Here is a 17,762-nt window from a genome sequence, read left to right as displayed (position 1 = left end):
ATTTTTAAACACTGACCACTAACCATGGCCGCCGCAGCCACGGCCTGCGGCAGTGCCCACTGTCTTTACTTTATTTATTTATTCACTCCATGCTCACTTGTCATGGCCTTTAGCCATGGTCAGTGACCATGGCCTTCGACCGTACCCACTCTCTATTTTATTTAACACTAGGGCCTTCGGCGTGCCTACTCTCTATTTCTTTTACGCTTGCAGGCCACTGGCCTTGGCCTTCGGCCATGCCCACTTTATATTTTACATCACTGCCAGGCTTTCAGCCATTTAAAACACTACCGGTCAGTGATTTTCCACCCCAGACATCACTGCAGCTGTAAAAATATATCATTTGGTTTTTTTTATAACTTTTTTTCTATAGTCACTGTTACATTGTAATGAACTACATATACCCTTGGCTATACCCTCGGTTATTTGTAGTCATTATACATGCGGTGATCGGGAAAAATTGTGAAAAAAACAAATTCTGCCCCAGCCCTCCCAGGCCCTCGCCAAGTATCCCCCTCATTTGTGCCTGTTCCCCCCCCAATTCTCTGATGGCCTCCTCACCTCCGCTGCCCTCTCCCATTCCGCCATAACACTGGTCATTTCTGTGAGGCAGTTTCAGTTGAAAGGTCGGGTAGCCGTGGTTATACCCCAGGTTACACTTGAGGTTATGTGAAACAATTTTGAGCCTCATGTTGCAAACTCGGTCTGTAGCCCCCTCCAACTCCCAAATTTCACTTGGTGTCCTCTTGTCTCCCCCCACACCTAGCCTAATGACATTTGCATATTTTTTGGCCAGCAAATGTTTTTTTCCCACGTGTTATTTTCTGATACTCTGGGGTTTAACTTGGGATACAACCGTGGGTATCTCTTGCATCGAGGAAAAAAAAAGATGCCAATATTTCATTTATAAACACCCGGATTCTCAATGTACCCTGGTATAGATAGATATTTATTTTGGAGAAGGGGTTACCCCCTTCTCCATCAAATATTTTAAAAAGTACTGAACGGAATAACTCCCAAACATAAAAGTCTCCAAGCTATTTCAATTCTGGTCTGAATCCATCCAGCGGTTGAGTCTCTGCGGTGAAGCAAAAATGTACCTTTTATGTGTATGGAAAAATGAATGGGGTATAGGTCCGAAAGTGCCTTTTTTTCTTTTCTTAATAACTTTTTAAATTTTTTTAAAGAATCCTTCCCAAACCTTCCAGTCTGGGAGGACCCAGACGTATACAATTGTCTGCAAAATGTTCAGCCAAATCTGTCACATGGGTCAAAAGGTATTAGCAATTCATTTTTTCGATTTCCTATGTAACTCTGCCTCACCTTAACTATAGGGCAGCGACCACCGCCCTATAATACCTTATATATATGGTTGGCGTTTGTGATTCGTCTTGTTGGCAAAGGCAGATGCTGGAGGTTACTAGTGTAGTTCAGAGAGAGGTAGACAATTGAAATTGGATTCAGTTGAGGGAGCAGTAGACCATATACATGGGAATTCATTGAGTTGGAGGCAGGAATTTAAAATCAGACTTAGTTGAATGAGAGGGAGAAAATGAAAATTTAGATGAGGGAGAGGGAGAAAATTGATAAAGGGTAGGCAATTTATTGTGAATACCAGGTAGGAGGGTGTCCCAGTGACCACCTTGCATGACATACACTCATGTAAAATATCTTGTCATAGGCTACTGGCAGAAGAAAGTGCCAGAACAGGTAAGGCAGAGGCAGGTAAGAGATTTCATTCAGTAACCTTAGCTGAGTGTGCCATATTTTTGTGACTAGAGAAAATACTAGTGAAGTAAAAATTGTAAAATTATTTGGAGGCAGGAGATTACATTCATTGGCTGTAAATGAGTGCTACAAACACCAAAATGTCTTAGTTAGTCAGTCATTACGTCAATTACTTTATTTTCAAATGAACGTCATAAAGGTGTACAAAAAGCAGCCATTAACATATTCGACACAACAACAACAAAGTTAAGAAAAACAAGTTTCAGCTAAAAACACTACAAAACCAATTACAATTGATAAACACAAGATAAAGTACAGTATCAGTAATGGGAGCTTTTCTAGTTCCTGCAGCCTGGCAGATGGATCATTTGAGTAAATATCGGCTTATCGCTCTGCCATAGGAACTTAAAACACAGTTCTGCTGCAGATATGACCACCTGAAATGGAAACTGCACACTTTTGGACATGTTCTTGAAGGAGGACCCTGTTGCATAGATCATAGCTCACAATGTGAATAAAGGGCCATGTAGCCAATAAAGGAGTGCAACTAATGAATCCAGTGATTGCACTGTTTCGTTCCTAGACCTCATTAGTGCCATTCTTTTCAACCAAGATCTGTACAGAAATGTTGCGACAGCAAATGCCTTTGCACCATCGCTGGATCTTCTGCAAAAAGTCATTGCCTCATTAGTCGTAGAAATTCTGACTAGCAAAAACCTGGGCCTTAGGTACATCATCCTGAAGTGGATGTACAGCGGGCAAGCTAGCAAAACACGTACTTCCGTTTCCGATCCTATTCATACAGAAAGGACGCTTGTTGGATGCACTTGCGTCCCATTTGTTCATACGGTAAAAGCCACTGGCAAAATGATAAACCCAATCTAGTATACAGAGACCGTAGGAGTTTAGGTGTCATGACGTCCACATATGTTCATATCCCACGGTGAGTGTTTTCTCCCAAGAAGCACTCAATGATGTTGAATTGGATATCGTTCCATGCAGATTTTGTTGGCATTTTGCACTGCTAATGATGTGATCGATGTTTAGCCACAGGCTGGCATCGCCTATTTAATACCAAATTTGCTTTACATGCACAAACCATGGCAAAGACAGCCCGACCGACTGCGATACAAATAAAATATCAATATCAAGGACATCCCTGGCTGCCTCTCTATACTTATAGAGTTCTGGTGTACTCTGTAGTCTAATCCAGTATAGTTAATGTTAAAGGTACTTATATAGCGCACCGTCACCAATGGAATTGGTCCTCAGGCGCTCAGGCAGATCTGTAAACAAGGAGGTGGGGGTGGGTTAGTGGGGTGAAGAGGGCGTAGCAAAGTGAGAAGATGGTGTCCTGTTGGCAGCTTCAGTTCGGTTTTCACTGTGCGCTGAGCTTGGGTGTGAATATCAGATCGATGCGAGTCCTCGTGTGCTGTTGGTGCGATTTATGTGTTGATTGTTTGTTGTTGCAGTGTGGTGAAGTGCGTGCGGTTTGCTGTGCGAGAAGTGGTTGTGTGGGTTTTTGTGTGAGTTAAGAATGCAGAAATTTGAGCTTTGGGTTAGTGGGTCATATGTCTCTTAATCCTTGTAATTCTTGTTATATGTTCCCGTTGTCATACGGGGTAGGTATATTCTTTCTCTTTCATTCCTGACTGTCTAGTTTCCAGGGCGATGGCATGGCTGGTTCCCAGCTATGTTATTTGAGCTTAGTACACCCGGTTGGGCCAGCATTATCCACCACTCTGATAACGGTGCTGTATTTACATTCACCCGCTCCCTTCCTATCTGTTTACTGTCAGTGGTCCGTTGCTGCCTGTGATTACACTGTGGGCCAAGCTGTTATTGATAGGTCATCCTTGCCTTCCATCTCGATTGATCTCTGATTGTTCTTTGGTATGATTCTAGGGTTGTCCATCTTTCACTTGGTAAGTGGACAAGTTGTAGATTGGTATATCCCTTACTTCTGTTGAGGGTCGATGGCTTAGGGAATAGGGGATAGGTTTCCTCTCTCAGCATTGTTTCCGCTGTGTACTGCCCCTATAGGCATTCTTTCTAGTTATGGGATGAAGAGCCAGGATTTGAGGAGTTTCCTATAGTACTGGTCTAAGTGCAATGATATGACTGAGATAGAACAACCCCATGTCCTTGTGTATCAATAACGTGGATGCACATGTTGGTAGCTGTAGAGTGTTCTTTAGGAAGCCATTCTGGGTCACTCAACGCTTTCCGCAGTTAACATGATCCCAGATTTTGGCCCCATATAGGGTCGCCTACTGAGCCTGCAGTTTGTATGCCTGTCGGAGGAGGCCAATGGCTCCGTCCCTGAGTTCATATGAAAATATAGAGATCACCCCACAGTACCTGGATAGTGAGGCACCTGCTCTGTTCAGCTGTTGATCCCATTTGCATGAGCCGGCAAATCTCACGCCTAGATCATCATATGAGTGCACATGTTCCATGGCATAATTTTCCAACTTTCCTCTTCCTAGAAAAGACCATGGATTTTGTTTTTCTAATAATAATGGCTAAACCCCAATCGGCACAGTTTTATTGGAAAAGCTGGAGCTGTTTTTCAGCTTGAATACTGTTAAAGAAATGAGAATTGCAACATCTGCAAAGAGTGATACTGGGTGCCTTTGCCCAGCTAGAAATGGAGCATCGGTAAGGGTCGCTAAGATCTTATCGATTAAGCCGTTGATGTAAATCACAAAGAGGGTTGGGGCCAGCACCCAGCCTTGCCACACTTTAAAAGGTGCAGTAGTTTCCCCTCCCAATCCCCACCTCACTGCAGCCTCATTCTCCTTGCATAGCAATGATATTGATGAAAATTGATTGGGAAGAAATCTATGAATGGATCATAGCAACAGCAATGCCTCAGGGTAGGATTTATTCTCTTATTTTCTAGTGCATAACTTTATTTAGGCCATTATATCTCATAAAAATACATATAAAACAAATATAAAATGATATTTTACACAGCAAAGCAATTCAAAATCCTCATTCTAAAATATCACACAATCCACAAAAAATAGAATCACCATTTGGTTTGATGTTAAGCAGCATTTTGTAGTGGGTCTGCACCATTAGAGAAGTGGAATAGCCATATTGAAATCATTGCTGGTCCTTAGATCACTAGGAGCAGCACGGCCACAACTGCTAAACCGTAGACTCTCCGCACAGGAACACAGTCAATGACAGACACAGTCCAGCACAACTTTTCATAAACTCAATGTTTGCCACCATTTTCTCCTGCACAACATCAACCTGTATGTATGGGCAGTCCCAGTGCAGGGTGCCTTCAGTAGTATTGAGTGCAGTGACGGAAACATTACCCAGGTGTAGCACAAAAGGTACTGAGAGCGCATTTTAAGCTACACTCAAGGTATTGGCATTGTTTCAGCCCATTGCTGGATTTGTTTGGGAGGCCTTCTTCAGTACAAGAAGAGATATCAACTATAGAGGTTGCCTTAATCATTACATTTTTTCTACATGTAAATGAGATGGCCTTCGAGTTTTGTGTCACTTGAACACAGATGCTATGGCCCAGTCCTTTGAGTAGTGTAAGCAATTATTCATGAAAGATGCATTGAGTTATGGCCCAAATTAGGCACTTGACATCCAAGACTCCTATTAGAGAAAGTGGCACCAGGCGGCAATGGCGTGCATTGAAAGGTTAGCCACCAAAAATATATCAAAGCATGTGGTGCTCAACTCATTCACAATTTTAGATGCCATGATCAAGGTAAGAATCTTAGTAATATAAAATAGTGGAGGCAGATGTGGTCGTTGAAAACCAGCCCGAAATCTAGTCCGAGTCCTGCTGCAAAGTCTTCTAACTGCATCAAGGTCAAAGGAAACAGATATGAAATTTGAAATTAATCGAAGATGGTATTAAGCATGGACAGGATACGTCTGATCGTTACCGGGCCAAGGTGCACTGTTGAGGAAATTGTGGGCAAGCAGGTGCCATGTTGCACAAATGGTGGGGGTGTAAAAATATTTCAACATGTTGGAAATACATGCTGTACTTGATATAGGATATTGCGGCGGCGTTGCCATTGCTGTCGGATCCAGTGATTTATTTGCTGGGTAACGTAGCTGTGTATTAGGTCAAGTCTAATGTGGGCAGGTTACTCAATCACAAGTTGGCTGCAGCAAAAGGAAGTATTGCTCTGCAATGGCAGGATCCAAATAAACCCCCATGGGCCTATCGTGGAGCGCCGGAGCGGGATCTGGGTTCTATACACGAAGAAGATGATCGCGGCTTCTTTCCTAGATCAGCAAAAAACACAAATATTAAAAGGTGTGTGTGGCCACTTACGTGCATTTGTACAGCTCACAGAGCTGCCTGATCTAACAAAGACCCCTATTTCTACAATATGGAAGGCTCCGAAATCTCCTTAGCGGTACATTTGGGCTGGACAGCGGACGGTTCACTAGAGGAAAGGGTTCCATCCAGCCCTACGGGTAGGGGTTGTATGGAACACGTTTACTCCCTAAATATAGGCAAATACTCAAAGGAATAAGGAGTAACAATACTCTCAACAAAAACAGGAAATGGACACATAGGAAGGAGCCTGTTATATTGCATTCATCCACATAACACTCTGGCTATGTTTGGACTTATAGCACCCGTAGAGCCACAGGACACAACTCCACTATAATACTGCCTGATCCAGAGAGGTAAACATGTATATTGTAATGGCCATGAATAACGTGGCGCAAAGAAATATTTATCAAAAAGCATTTCTGTTTTACAATGAAACCATGTTTTTACTTGCATGTTAAAATACTCCAATTGGGAATGGGTCTTCCTTTTTGTACTTCCTAAAAAATGATTTTACTCCCAACTTTAAAAAACAGGGAGTAAAATACTCCCACTGGTACATGTGTGTTTTATATACAACGTGATACATTGCAGATGGCCTCACAAATTGCTCTCTGGCGTCCAGCTTCATTGCCCTGAAAATATCCCCAGTGTGAGAACTCAAACCTTCTCCTTGTCCGAGACGAATGCATTTTACCATATTCCTGTGACCTGACTTCAACTTCGTCTAATGTTTACACAGAGAGAGAAGGGTTGTCTCTTTACTTTTTTCATTAATTGTATTAAGTAAATGTTGTCTCTTTGCATGAGTTCGAGTTCAAGTTGGGAAAAACGAATAATGGTTAGCAAGCAATGGAAACATACTTTCCTGTTTTTATAAACTTACATCGTTGTTGTGTTACATTCATAACATGGTATGAGACACTTTTTAATACATGCATCCAATTGAACACGGACTCTGATTATTCAACAATGTTTGCATTTTATTCTATTACAGATACACCACCCAAGAAAAGGAGGGGGAAATTGAAACAAGGCAAGTTTGCTTCTGTGATTCATAAAGTGTATGCATTGCTGGTGTTGGGGAATAAACAAATGTGCTAACAAGCTTTCAAGTAATGTTTGCTGTAGATTGTAGTCAACATCTTACATGCAGCAAAGACATCACACTGTCGAGCAAGTACATTAGAGGAGCTGAAGGCTTAAGCTAGTTGGAGTCATTCATCAAGATCAAGAACTGCGGGTGCAGAGGTGCGAGGGTGCTTTGCCCTCAAACCTCTGCACCCCAAGATCACACCTCATGAGTCCCCGATTCACGAACGAACATGCAAGGTGAAGCGGGGTCTAGGCGCTACATGCATCTGGCCCCTCCATTCACTTCCAAGTGCCAGGTTCGCTCCCAGCACTTGACTAGGCATTGCCAGGCTGATTGCACAAGGACTGGGGTATGGATCAGCCCCCCACCCGCGTAGGGTGTGTGAGGGCATTTACAGTGGCAGCCCAGAAAGGGGTGGTCATTGCAAAGTCGTTATCAGATGAAACAAATGGAACAATGTATAGAAATGGTCATGCAAAGGAAGTGCATTTGTATTCATAGAAGATCAGTGATGTCAGGGGTATTAGCCTATTTGACCTAAAACAATTGACCTAATGACCAATTTTATCGAATTTTACATGGGTGATTTGGCCTTCGGGGCAATTTGGTCGCATATATTGCAAAATACCAACCATGGAGAGCAGGGAGTTTGGGGGTGTCCCCTGTTCCCCATATTTTATATTTTGCCATTTTTGGGGCTGCAGGGGTGTCCCCCACTTCCTTAAAATTGGAAGCAGGGGACAAAAAAAGAAAATAAAAAGTAAATTAATGTGCATTTCAATTGGGCAACAAGCAAATAATTTTTGGTCAGTTTGCCGCAATCAAAATCTTTTTGGTCAAACACACCCAAACCATGTCAGGGGCCCTTTTTGATCTGCATTTCGCTTCTCACTGCATCTGGTCTGCAACAGGGGTGCCCAAGCGCAGGGGAAAGAGGCACATCTCGTTTTGATTCGGGACGTGCTTTCATTCGTGGGCGGCCCACCAATTCTGCATTGTGCACATGTGCAAAACCTTTTTGTGGTTTGACCTTGCGCAGGATGTGCACAGGTGGAGAAAACTCAATTCCGAAGAGTTTTCTTCTTTCAGTGGGATTATGGATTTTCTTATATTTTAAAATACTTCATGACGTTCATGTTAAAGTTTGTACTCAAGAAAACCTGAAGGTTGAGAATTATGGGGCCACACACCATATCACACGGCTCTTGCCTAAACTGGTCACATCCCATGGGACACAATATATGACAACAACAATGGGATTGGTGTACAGAAGAGAACACAGCCAAAAATGTGTCGGTGTCTATGGCTTCCCAAGGAAAAAGGGTCGTGGGTCTAGGCAGATCGGTCACAGTCCTTGGTCATTTAGATCTGGTAAGTGCAAGTGAGGCACAGCGAAGTGCAAGACCAGACGGCAATGTTCGAAGTCCACCAACTATGGTCCATTCCATAACTTTGGAGCACACACGCACTGCTTCGTGAAACCTATGATAGGGCAGACACTGTGAATGATGTACTTGCTTAGACTTAACGCGCATCTGTTTCTCCATGATGTTTTCATTACTATTAGACGTAGAGAGACAGTCTGAGCAGGTTACAATTCAGTCTGCAGTCTGATTTTCTTTTTTTGCTGTTGGAAGCGTGTTGGGGGTGTGCCCTACCTACAAGAACCCTCGTCTCTCGCAGAACTACGCAGAGAGACAGACTGAGCAGGCGGCACTTCAGCCTGCAGTCTGCTTTTCTTTTGCTGCTGTTGGAGGTGGGTTGGGGTGTGTCCTACCTACAAGAACCCTGGTCCCTCACGGAGTGGCACAGAGAGATGTAGAGAGACACTCTGAGCAGGTTGCACTTCAGCCTGAAGTCTGCTTTTCTTTTTTTGCTGTTGGAGGCATGTTGGGGGTGTGTCCTACCTACAAGAACCCTGGTCTCTCGCAGAGCGACGCAGAGAGACAGTCTGAGCAGGTCTCACTTCAACCTGAGGTCTGCTTTTCTTTTTTTGCTGTTGTTGCTACCAACAAGAACCCTGGTGTCTCGCAGAGCGACGCAGAGGGATGTAGACAGACAGTCTAAGCAGGTGGCACTTCAGGTCGAGCGAGCCAGGCCCTTGGTGCTCTCTGCCTCCAGGGCCAGATTCAACTACCATCTTTGTGCTCCTCTCTACCAACTGGACCTGGAAAGTGAGATTTGGGCTCCAGCTCCCCACTCCCCTCTTCACTTCATCTTTTCCTCCCGTCTCCGGTGTTTGGAAGCATGTTCTGATGATATTTTTCCCTTCATTTGCTTGGCTCCAATTCGTCTACTGTTCACCCATCCTATGGGTGAATACCTACGGCCTTCCAGTGTTGTTCTGTGACTGGGCTCACCGGTCAGTGACTGTGGGCTCCTAGTCTTTGAGCCGACGGGGTGCACCCTGGTCAGTAACTGCGGGCTCCTTGCCTTTGAGCTGACTGGGTACATCCTGGTTGGTGACTGCGGGCTCCTAGCCTTTGAGCCGATGAGATACATCCCGGTCGGTGACTGCTGGCTCCTAGCCTTTGAGCCACTAGGGTTTCCTTTGGTAGGGTGACTGTGGGCTTTTAGCCTTTGAGCCGGGCCACTTTCAACCTTCATCTTTATCTGTGGGCTTTTGCTTGTGAGCCGACGGAGTGTTTTTTAGGTCGGCGACTGCAGACTCCTAGCCTTTGAGCCATCCAATTTCCTAACTTCAATTTGAACAGATTCCTGTTGACTTGTGATGTCTACGCCTACACTCTAAAAACAGCAATGTCGCAGAAAAAACATAAGTGTCTCTTGTATCTCGCCCTACCTCTGTCCCTTTACAGAAAGCTACGGTCCATTCTCAGAAACTCCATCATAATATGGGCATTAAAGCCCATCCAAGAGACATAAGATCTTTGTGGGGCTCTACTGGTGGGCATAACAAGTGCCCGGCGACCACCAATGTACTGGAATCTATTCCTTCAGTCATGTCACCTGAAGCCACTCAAGATCAGCTTCTAATAAACCTTGACGACATCCGGACTCTGCCCTCATACACGAAGTAAGACAGATGGAGAATCGTGCCCACAAATTCTATTGTCCAACTTCAATTAATAGACCATACTTTAGAAGACGTTGTCATGACCCTTGCCCCTGGCCCTCACTGGCAAGTCAGTCTTCCAGTTAGGGCCAGGTCAAAGGCCTTAAAACCTCATCCAAGACTCTCTTGGAGTCAGTACTGGCGCCTTTAGCGCCAGGCTCATAACCATCATGAAGACCAACATTAGAATGGGACTATTTACTTGGGACTATTTAACTTGTGGGGGTCAGCCAACATGGAGGCACACACATAGCTCAGTTACAAGGAACTGAGCTATGCGGTCTAGTCTTTTGGGTGTGGCGGGCCTGGGACTACTTTACCTGGACTACTTTGGGTGTGGCAAGCCTGGGACTATTTTACCTGGACTACTTTACCTGAGACTATTTAAACCGCACCCAAACAGCAGAACATGCTTCTTGTTATTCTGCTGTGGGCAGCGTAACGCTCACCGTGTCCATTTCTTTGATGCCAGCTTACCTGAAACCAAGGACCTGCAGAGAGAGAAAGAACACTACGAAACTTACCTGGAACAGTATCCTGTCTTCAATCCATCGCTGACTTCAGTTCCACTCACCTGAAGGTACGAACTCCATCATCCGGCACTGCATGCATCCGGGAATACCATAACCTGGAAAGAGGCGAAAGAAAGACAGCATTAGTAAGCGTTTACTCACATTTCCGCCTAAACGAAGAAAGCCACACAATTCTTACCTGGGTAGTCATCTCCTGGTCAGTATCATCGCTGGAACATTACGGCGCTCGGCGAGGAACATCGCAACCTGCAAGGAGAGAAAAGATACAGGTTAGCAATATAAAAGGCGAAACAGTGCCGCGCATCACGCATTACTCACTGGACAGCATCGCGCAAACTGCGCTTTCGCCTACCGCCCCATGCTCATCTTCAAACTGCATGACAACACCAAAATACCTTTCCATACCTAAAAGGAAAGAAGCAAGACATTATTCTTCGAACTAAGAGGAACATAAGAACTGCATATAAAGACTGTAAAACAGCAAACCTACGGAGTCGCAGCAGGCCTGGATTCCCACAGGGGGGCTTGCACCAGTGAAGTAACTTGGTCGTTGCTCGCCCCCCAAATCTACGCGCCCCTGCCACGAGGAGCAGGACGGAGAATCCACCTTTTACAATATTAAGACCCATCTTTAACCAGAGGCCTTACCAAGGGACCGGGAGAGGGTTTGAGAGTGCAAATCATCCAACCAGTGCTGGGTGGGGTCCCCGTGGATACCAGGTGAGCGTAACAGAACCCGAAGCCGCAATAATATTATCCACCTGGGCGTCATGGCGACTTCAGAGACTGACCAGATAGCTCAGTTGTATGGACACTTACGCGCTGAAGTACATTCAGCCATGCAAGAAACCAACGCTCTTAGGAGGGATTTGATTGTTACTAAGGATCGTACCGACGAAATACGTAGACAATTGCTCCAATCACAGGCAGGACAGACCCCATTGCCTGGTAACATTCCGCCAGCACCTGTACCAACTTCTTCCACCAATCCAGTACAAATAACCCTTCCTGGGGCAGTTCCTTTAGCTCCACCTGAACGATTTACAGGGGACCCCAAGAAGTACGCAACATTCATGAATCAGTGTCGTCTTCATTTCCTTTTCAGACCTGGGGCTTTTCCTAATGACCAAGCGCGGGTTGCTTTTGTCTTGTCATATCTGAGTGGCAGTGCTGCGGATTGGTCGGTACCATTGGTAAGTCAGGATAACCCGTTATTACATGACTTTGGGGGTTTCCAGATGGAAATGGAAAAACTCTTTGCTCATCATACCCAAGGTCAAGCATTAGACAACGAACATTGGTCACTCCGTCAAGGAAGTCAAGACTTGCTTACATATATAGCAACATTTAACAGACTAGTCATTGAAGCTGGGTGGCCTGAGGAAAAAAGGACCACACTATTTCATCGGGGTCTACGAGGGGAACTAAAGGATGTCCTTGCTCAAGTGGTTAACCCACCTAAAGACTGTGGAGAATTCATCAACCTTGTGGTGCAATTAGATCACTGATTACAAGACCGAAAAGCGGACCGGATAAGGTTAGACACTCGAGCTGTGTATGTCCAGTCAAAGGATAATGTTCCACGTACATTGGAAAACACGGTGCCACCCATGCAAATCGGAGGTGTACGGCCCCGTTTAACTAAAACTGAAAGAGACAAGAGAAGGCAACAGCAATTATGCTTATATTGCGGAAAATCAGGCCACTTCCTCAAAGAATGTCCAGTGAAACCACCAAGGAGAACTGTTGGAGCCACAGAGAAGGAAGATAATAACAAGGTGTCGGAAAACTACCAAGCCCGGCAAGTGTAGAGGTCCGCTTGTCGAGCGAGAAGGATAAGCCACAGACCTCATACTTTGCATTACCAGTAATTTTGATCAATCACCAACAACCGTCTCGGATGCATGCTGTTGAAGCATACATAGACAGCGGAGCAGTTGCGAATTATGTAGACCAAGAACTGGCAGCAGAGATGGGGCTTCCCTTATGCCTATATTAAGTCGACTACTGAAAAAGTTACTACTGTTGATGGGACAGAAATAGCTTCCGGACCAGTAACCCAATGTACAGCAGCACTAACCCTACCGTGCCAGGATGGACACTGAGAATCTATTGCATTCGATCTCATCAAAGCTCCTCAGTTTCGACTAATCTTAGGGATGCCATGGTTGGTAGCTCACAATCCTCTAATAGATTTGCGTGCCAAGAAGTTGGTCTTTTCCAATAATTGTGCTTGCACCTGTTATTACCAAGAAGAGGGGAAAACAGACTTATGTACATCTGTTACTCCCAGTACGGCGGCGATTGTACTAGGTGTGACTAGTACTATACCAACTGAATACCAAGATTTTCAAGACGTGTTCCAGAAAGAACAAGCCAATACTCTACCACCGCACAGGCCCTACGATTGTCAGATCTACCTCATACCTGGTGCGAAATTCCTTGTGGCCGAATCTATGCACTTACTGAACCAGAACACTTCCATTTGAAATCTTATCTTGATCAGTACCTGGCAAATGGATTTATCCGCCCATCTAAATCACCGGCAGCCAGTGCCTTATTCTTCGTACCAAAGATGGAAGGAGATTTGAGGACTTGCATCGACTATCACGCATTAAACCAGATCACAGTAAAAAAACGTTATCTACTGCCGCTTATTCCAGAACTATTGGATCAAGTCAAAGACGCCCAAATCTATACCAAACTGGACATTAGGGGGGCGTACCATCTTGTTCGAGTGAAGAAAGGAGACAAATGGAAAACCGCCTTTTGTACCAAATACGGCTTGTATGAATACCAGGTAATGCCTTTTGGACTTTGCAACGCACCTGCTACATTCCAGTACTTTATAAATGATGTTTTGCTGGAGTTAATCAATGTTTGCGCCCTGGTTTACATTGATGACATCTTAGTGTATTCTGCTACAAAAGAAGACCATGTCAGGCATGTCCGATTCGTCCTTACTAAACTCCGCCAACATAAACTGTATGCTAAACTCGAAAAATGCTCTTTTCATGTCACCGAAGTGGAGTTCCTCGGTTTTATCCTACCACCAAAAGGTATCAGAATGGATAGGCACAAGGTAGATGCCATTCTTAACTGACCGTCACCAACTTCATTTAAGGGAATCCAGAGTATGTTGGGCTTTGCAAACTTTTACCGACGATTCATCCCAGATTTTTCCCAAATAGCGCATCCAATTAGATCACTATTGAGAAAAAACAATAAAAAGTTCCATTGGACTGAAGAAGCAGAGAAGGCCTTTCAAGAACTTAAGAAAAAATTCACTTCTGCTCCAGTTCTACCGCATCCTCGCCCAGACCTCCCTTATACAGTTGAAACAGATGCCTCTAGCATGGCTATGGGAGCTGTTCTCTCACAAAGGGTCTCAGGATTTGGCCAGTTCGACCCTGTAGCCTTCTGGTCACGAAAATTCTCACCTCCCAAACTCAACTATGCTATCACAGACAAAGAACTCTTGACTATAAAATCAGCTTTCAAGGCATGGCGACACTATCTCCTTGGTGCTAGACATACTGTCACGGTCATAACTGATCATGGAAACCTGCAATACCTAAAAACAGCAAAGGCTCAATCATCCCGTCAACTGCGGTGCTCTTTTCTTCGCTGAATATGACTATGTGATCACCTACCGGCCAGGAGTCCGAAACGGAAAGGCTGACGCCTTGTCCCGCATTGGTGTTAATGAAAAGGTATACATAACTCCAGATCCAGTAGCCATCATTCCAGAAGACAGACTCCTGGGTCTTATGACAACATTGACACAGGGTGAACTCCAAAACAAGATCCAACTCTTAATGGATCCCACTTTCTCACAAGAGTGGTGTACTCAAGGAGAACATTACACCATTAAAGACCAGTTACCATATTTTAGGAACAGTCTATACTTGCCAAGTAAAGATTTACAAGAGCAGGTTATTTCGGTTTATCACGACTCCCTGATTGAAGGTCATCCTGGAATTGCCAAAACTCTAGCTAAAGTAAAACAAAACTATTGGTGGTCCACATGGCGTAAAGACATCATACAATTGATCGATTCTTGCGGTGTTTGTGCACAAAACAAGTCGCAAAAGCAGAAACCAGCTGGTCTTCTCCAACCATTGGAAATTCCTCCCGCGCCATGGCACACACTGTCCCTTGATTTCTTTACAGATCTACCCCCCAGTCAAGGATTCAACACCATCTTAGTAGTTGTAGACGTGTTCTCTAAAATGGTACACTTTATTCCTTTTAAGGGTCTTCCAAATGCATCCAGTTTAGCAAAAGTATTCCTGGAGGAAATCGTACGGCTACATGGCTTTCCATCGGTCTTGATCTCAGATCGAGGTAGTCAGTTTGTATCCAGCTTCTGGAGGAAATGCTGTTCAATGGCCCAAATTGACATTCGACTATCCACAAGTCACCATCCTCAAACAGATGGCCAAACAGAAAGACCAAACCCTCCAGCAATACTTACGTTGCATGTTATATCAAGTGGAAAGAAATTGGAAGGACTTGTTATGGATAGCTGAATATGCCTATAATAATTCATTACATACCAGCACTGGACAAACCCCTTTCTACACTATATATGGTAGACATCCACATACTTCAGAATTGGATCTCCCAACCCCTTTGGAAATGCCAGCGATTAAAACCCTACATACAACTATTTCCCAGGCCTTCAAAGAAGCAGCAGAACATTTACTCCAAGCCAAGAACAGACAAAAGAAATTCGCTGACCAACATCGTAGTAAAGCCCCCGACTATCAAATTGGAGACAAGTTCTGGTTAGCATCAAAATATGTGCCCATAAAAGGGATTCAGACCTTTCGTCCCCGATATCTGGACCTTATTCTATTGAATCCATAATCAATCCAGTGGCAGTTAAATTAGCCCTACCACCCACTATGCAGATTCATCCTGTGTTTCATGTATCACTCCTGAAACCGGTACCACCTGGTACTCGGGTTACAACACCACCAAAACCAGTATTAGTTGACAGAGAACCAGAGTTTGAAGTAAAGGATATCCTAGACTCAAAATACAACAGATCCAAACTATAATACTTAGTTTATTGGAAGGGATACAGCCCTCAAGACAGATCATGGGAACCAAGTGAATCCATCCATGCACCTCGCTTAATTAAAAAGTTCCATCAGAATTACCCAGCCAAACTAGGACCAGGCAGAAGTGCCACCATGAGAGGGGCCTTGGGGGGGAGTGCTGTCATGACCCTCTCCCCCGGCCCTCACTGGCAAGTCAGCCTTCCAGTTAGGGCCAGGTCAAAGGCCTTAAAAACTCATCCAAGACTCTCTTGGAGTCAGTCCTGGCGCCTTTGTCGCCAGGCTCATAACCATCATGAAGACCAACATTAGAATGGGACTGTTTAACTTGGGGGGGGTTCAGCCAACATGGAGGCACACACATAGCTCAGTTACAAGGAACTGAGCTATGCGGTCTAGTCTTTTGGGTGTGGCAGGCCTGGGACTACTTTACCTGGACTACTTTGGGTGTGGCAGGCCTGGGACTATTTTACCTGGACTACTTTACTTGAGACTGTTTAAACCGCACCCAAACAGCAGAACATGCTTTGCGTTATTCTGCTGTGGGCAGCGTAACGCTCACTGTGTCCAGTTCTTTGATGCCAGTTTACCTGAAACCAAGGACCTGCAGAGAGAGAAAGAACACTACGAAACTTACCTGGAACAGTATCCTGTCTTCAATCCATCACCGACTTCAGTTCCACTCACCTGAAGGTACGAACTCCATCATCTGGCACCGCATACATCCTGGAATACCATAACCTGGAAAGAGGAGAAAGAAAGACAGCATTGGTAAGCGTTTACTCATGTTTCCTCCCGAATGAAGAAAGCCACACAATTCTTACCTGGGTAGTCATCTCCTGATCAGTATCATCGCTGGAGCATTACGGCGCTCGGCGGGGAACATCACAACCTGCAAGGATATAAAAGACACAGGTTAGCAATATAAAAGGCGAAAAAGCGCAGCGCATCACGCATTACTCATCGGACAGCATCCTGCACACCGCGCTTTCGCCTACCGGCCCATGCTCATCTTCAAACTGTATGACAACACCAAAATACCTTTCCATACCTAAAAGGAAAGAAGCAAGACATTATTATTCGAACTAAGAGGAACATAAGAACTGCATATAAAGACTGTAAAGCAGCAAACCTATGGAGTTGCAGCAGGCCTGGATTTCCACAGGGGGGCTTGCACCAGTGAAGTAACTTGGTCGCTGCTCGCCCCCCACATCTACGTGCCCCTGCCACGAGGAGCAGGACGGAGAATCCACCTTTTACAATATTAAGACCCATCTTTAACCAGAGGCCTTACCAAGGGACCGGGAGAGGGTTTGAGAGTGCAAATCATCCAACCAGGGCTGGGTGGTGTCCTCGTGGATACCAGGTGAGCGTAACAGAAGTGCTTATTCCAATTCCAGGGCCAATCATTTTGAAGGAGGCCCAAGTCCATCTTGTCCACTCTGCAGAGAATCCCCTGCTACTAACTCAAGTCTCTCAGAACTTGGAACTGTCAGCAAAACAAGTAACTGTCCAGGGTCAAAAGCCCCCCTTTTTGAATGAGACTGTTTTACCATTTGATACACCCCCACTGAAGTCATTCTAGTCCAAGATACACAAACTCAGGTATCACTAGTGGCTCACCTATTAAATCTATCAGCTTCTCTAGTTATGTATCCAGAATCCTTGAACTCCTCTACATCCTCAGCATCGTCTTTTGTAAATCCAACTCGTAGACGTTCTTTCGGTCTAAACCCTCAGGGATCATCTATCCTAGAAATCTCACTTACGGCTACTAATGATGGCATTTCGGTTCTTACTAAAATATTTGAAGCATTGGAACTGAAATCAGAAAGCCATTTGCTTCTACTAAACTCTCTAACGGCCAAAGTTACAGGAATTGAAGATGAGTTATCCCTGATTAGCTCCATTCTTAAAACACCCCAACCCACACCAT

General features: G+C 44.7%; 1 protein-coding gene across 4 annotated transcripts in view; it reads left to right on the top strand.

The window, feature by feature from the left end:
• TFPI (tissue factor pathway inhibitor) overlaps nt 1–17,762 on the top strand; it is a 337,344-nt gene that overhangs the window by 197,215 nt on the left and 122,367 nt on the right. For all 4 annotated transcript variants that reach the window (XM_069615771.1, XM_069615772.1, XM_069615773.1 and 1 more), the window contains one exon: nt 7,053–7,091. In XM_069615771.1, coding sequence (XP_069471872.1) covers nt 7,053–7,091 — 39 coding nt within the window. The remainder of the gene's footprint in view (nt 1–7,052; nt 7,092–17,762) is intronic.

Source organism: Ambystoma mexicanum, chromosome 9 (assembly GCF_040938575.1).
Source record: "Ambystoma mexicanum isolate Mex_15411 chromosome 9, UKY_AmexF1_1, whole genome shotgun sequence".
Classification (NCBI taxonomy): Eukaryota; Metazoa; Chordata; class Amphibia; order Caudata; family Ambystomatidae; genus Ambystoma; species Ambystoma mexicanum.
The sequence above is the reverse complement of the archived record's forward strand: the minus strand, read 5'-3'. Positions and strand labels throughout refer to the sequence as shown.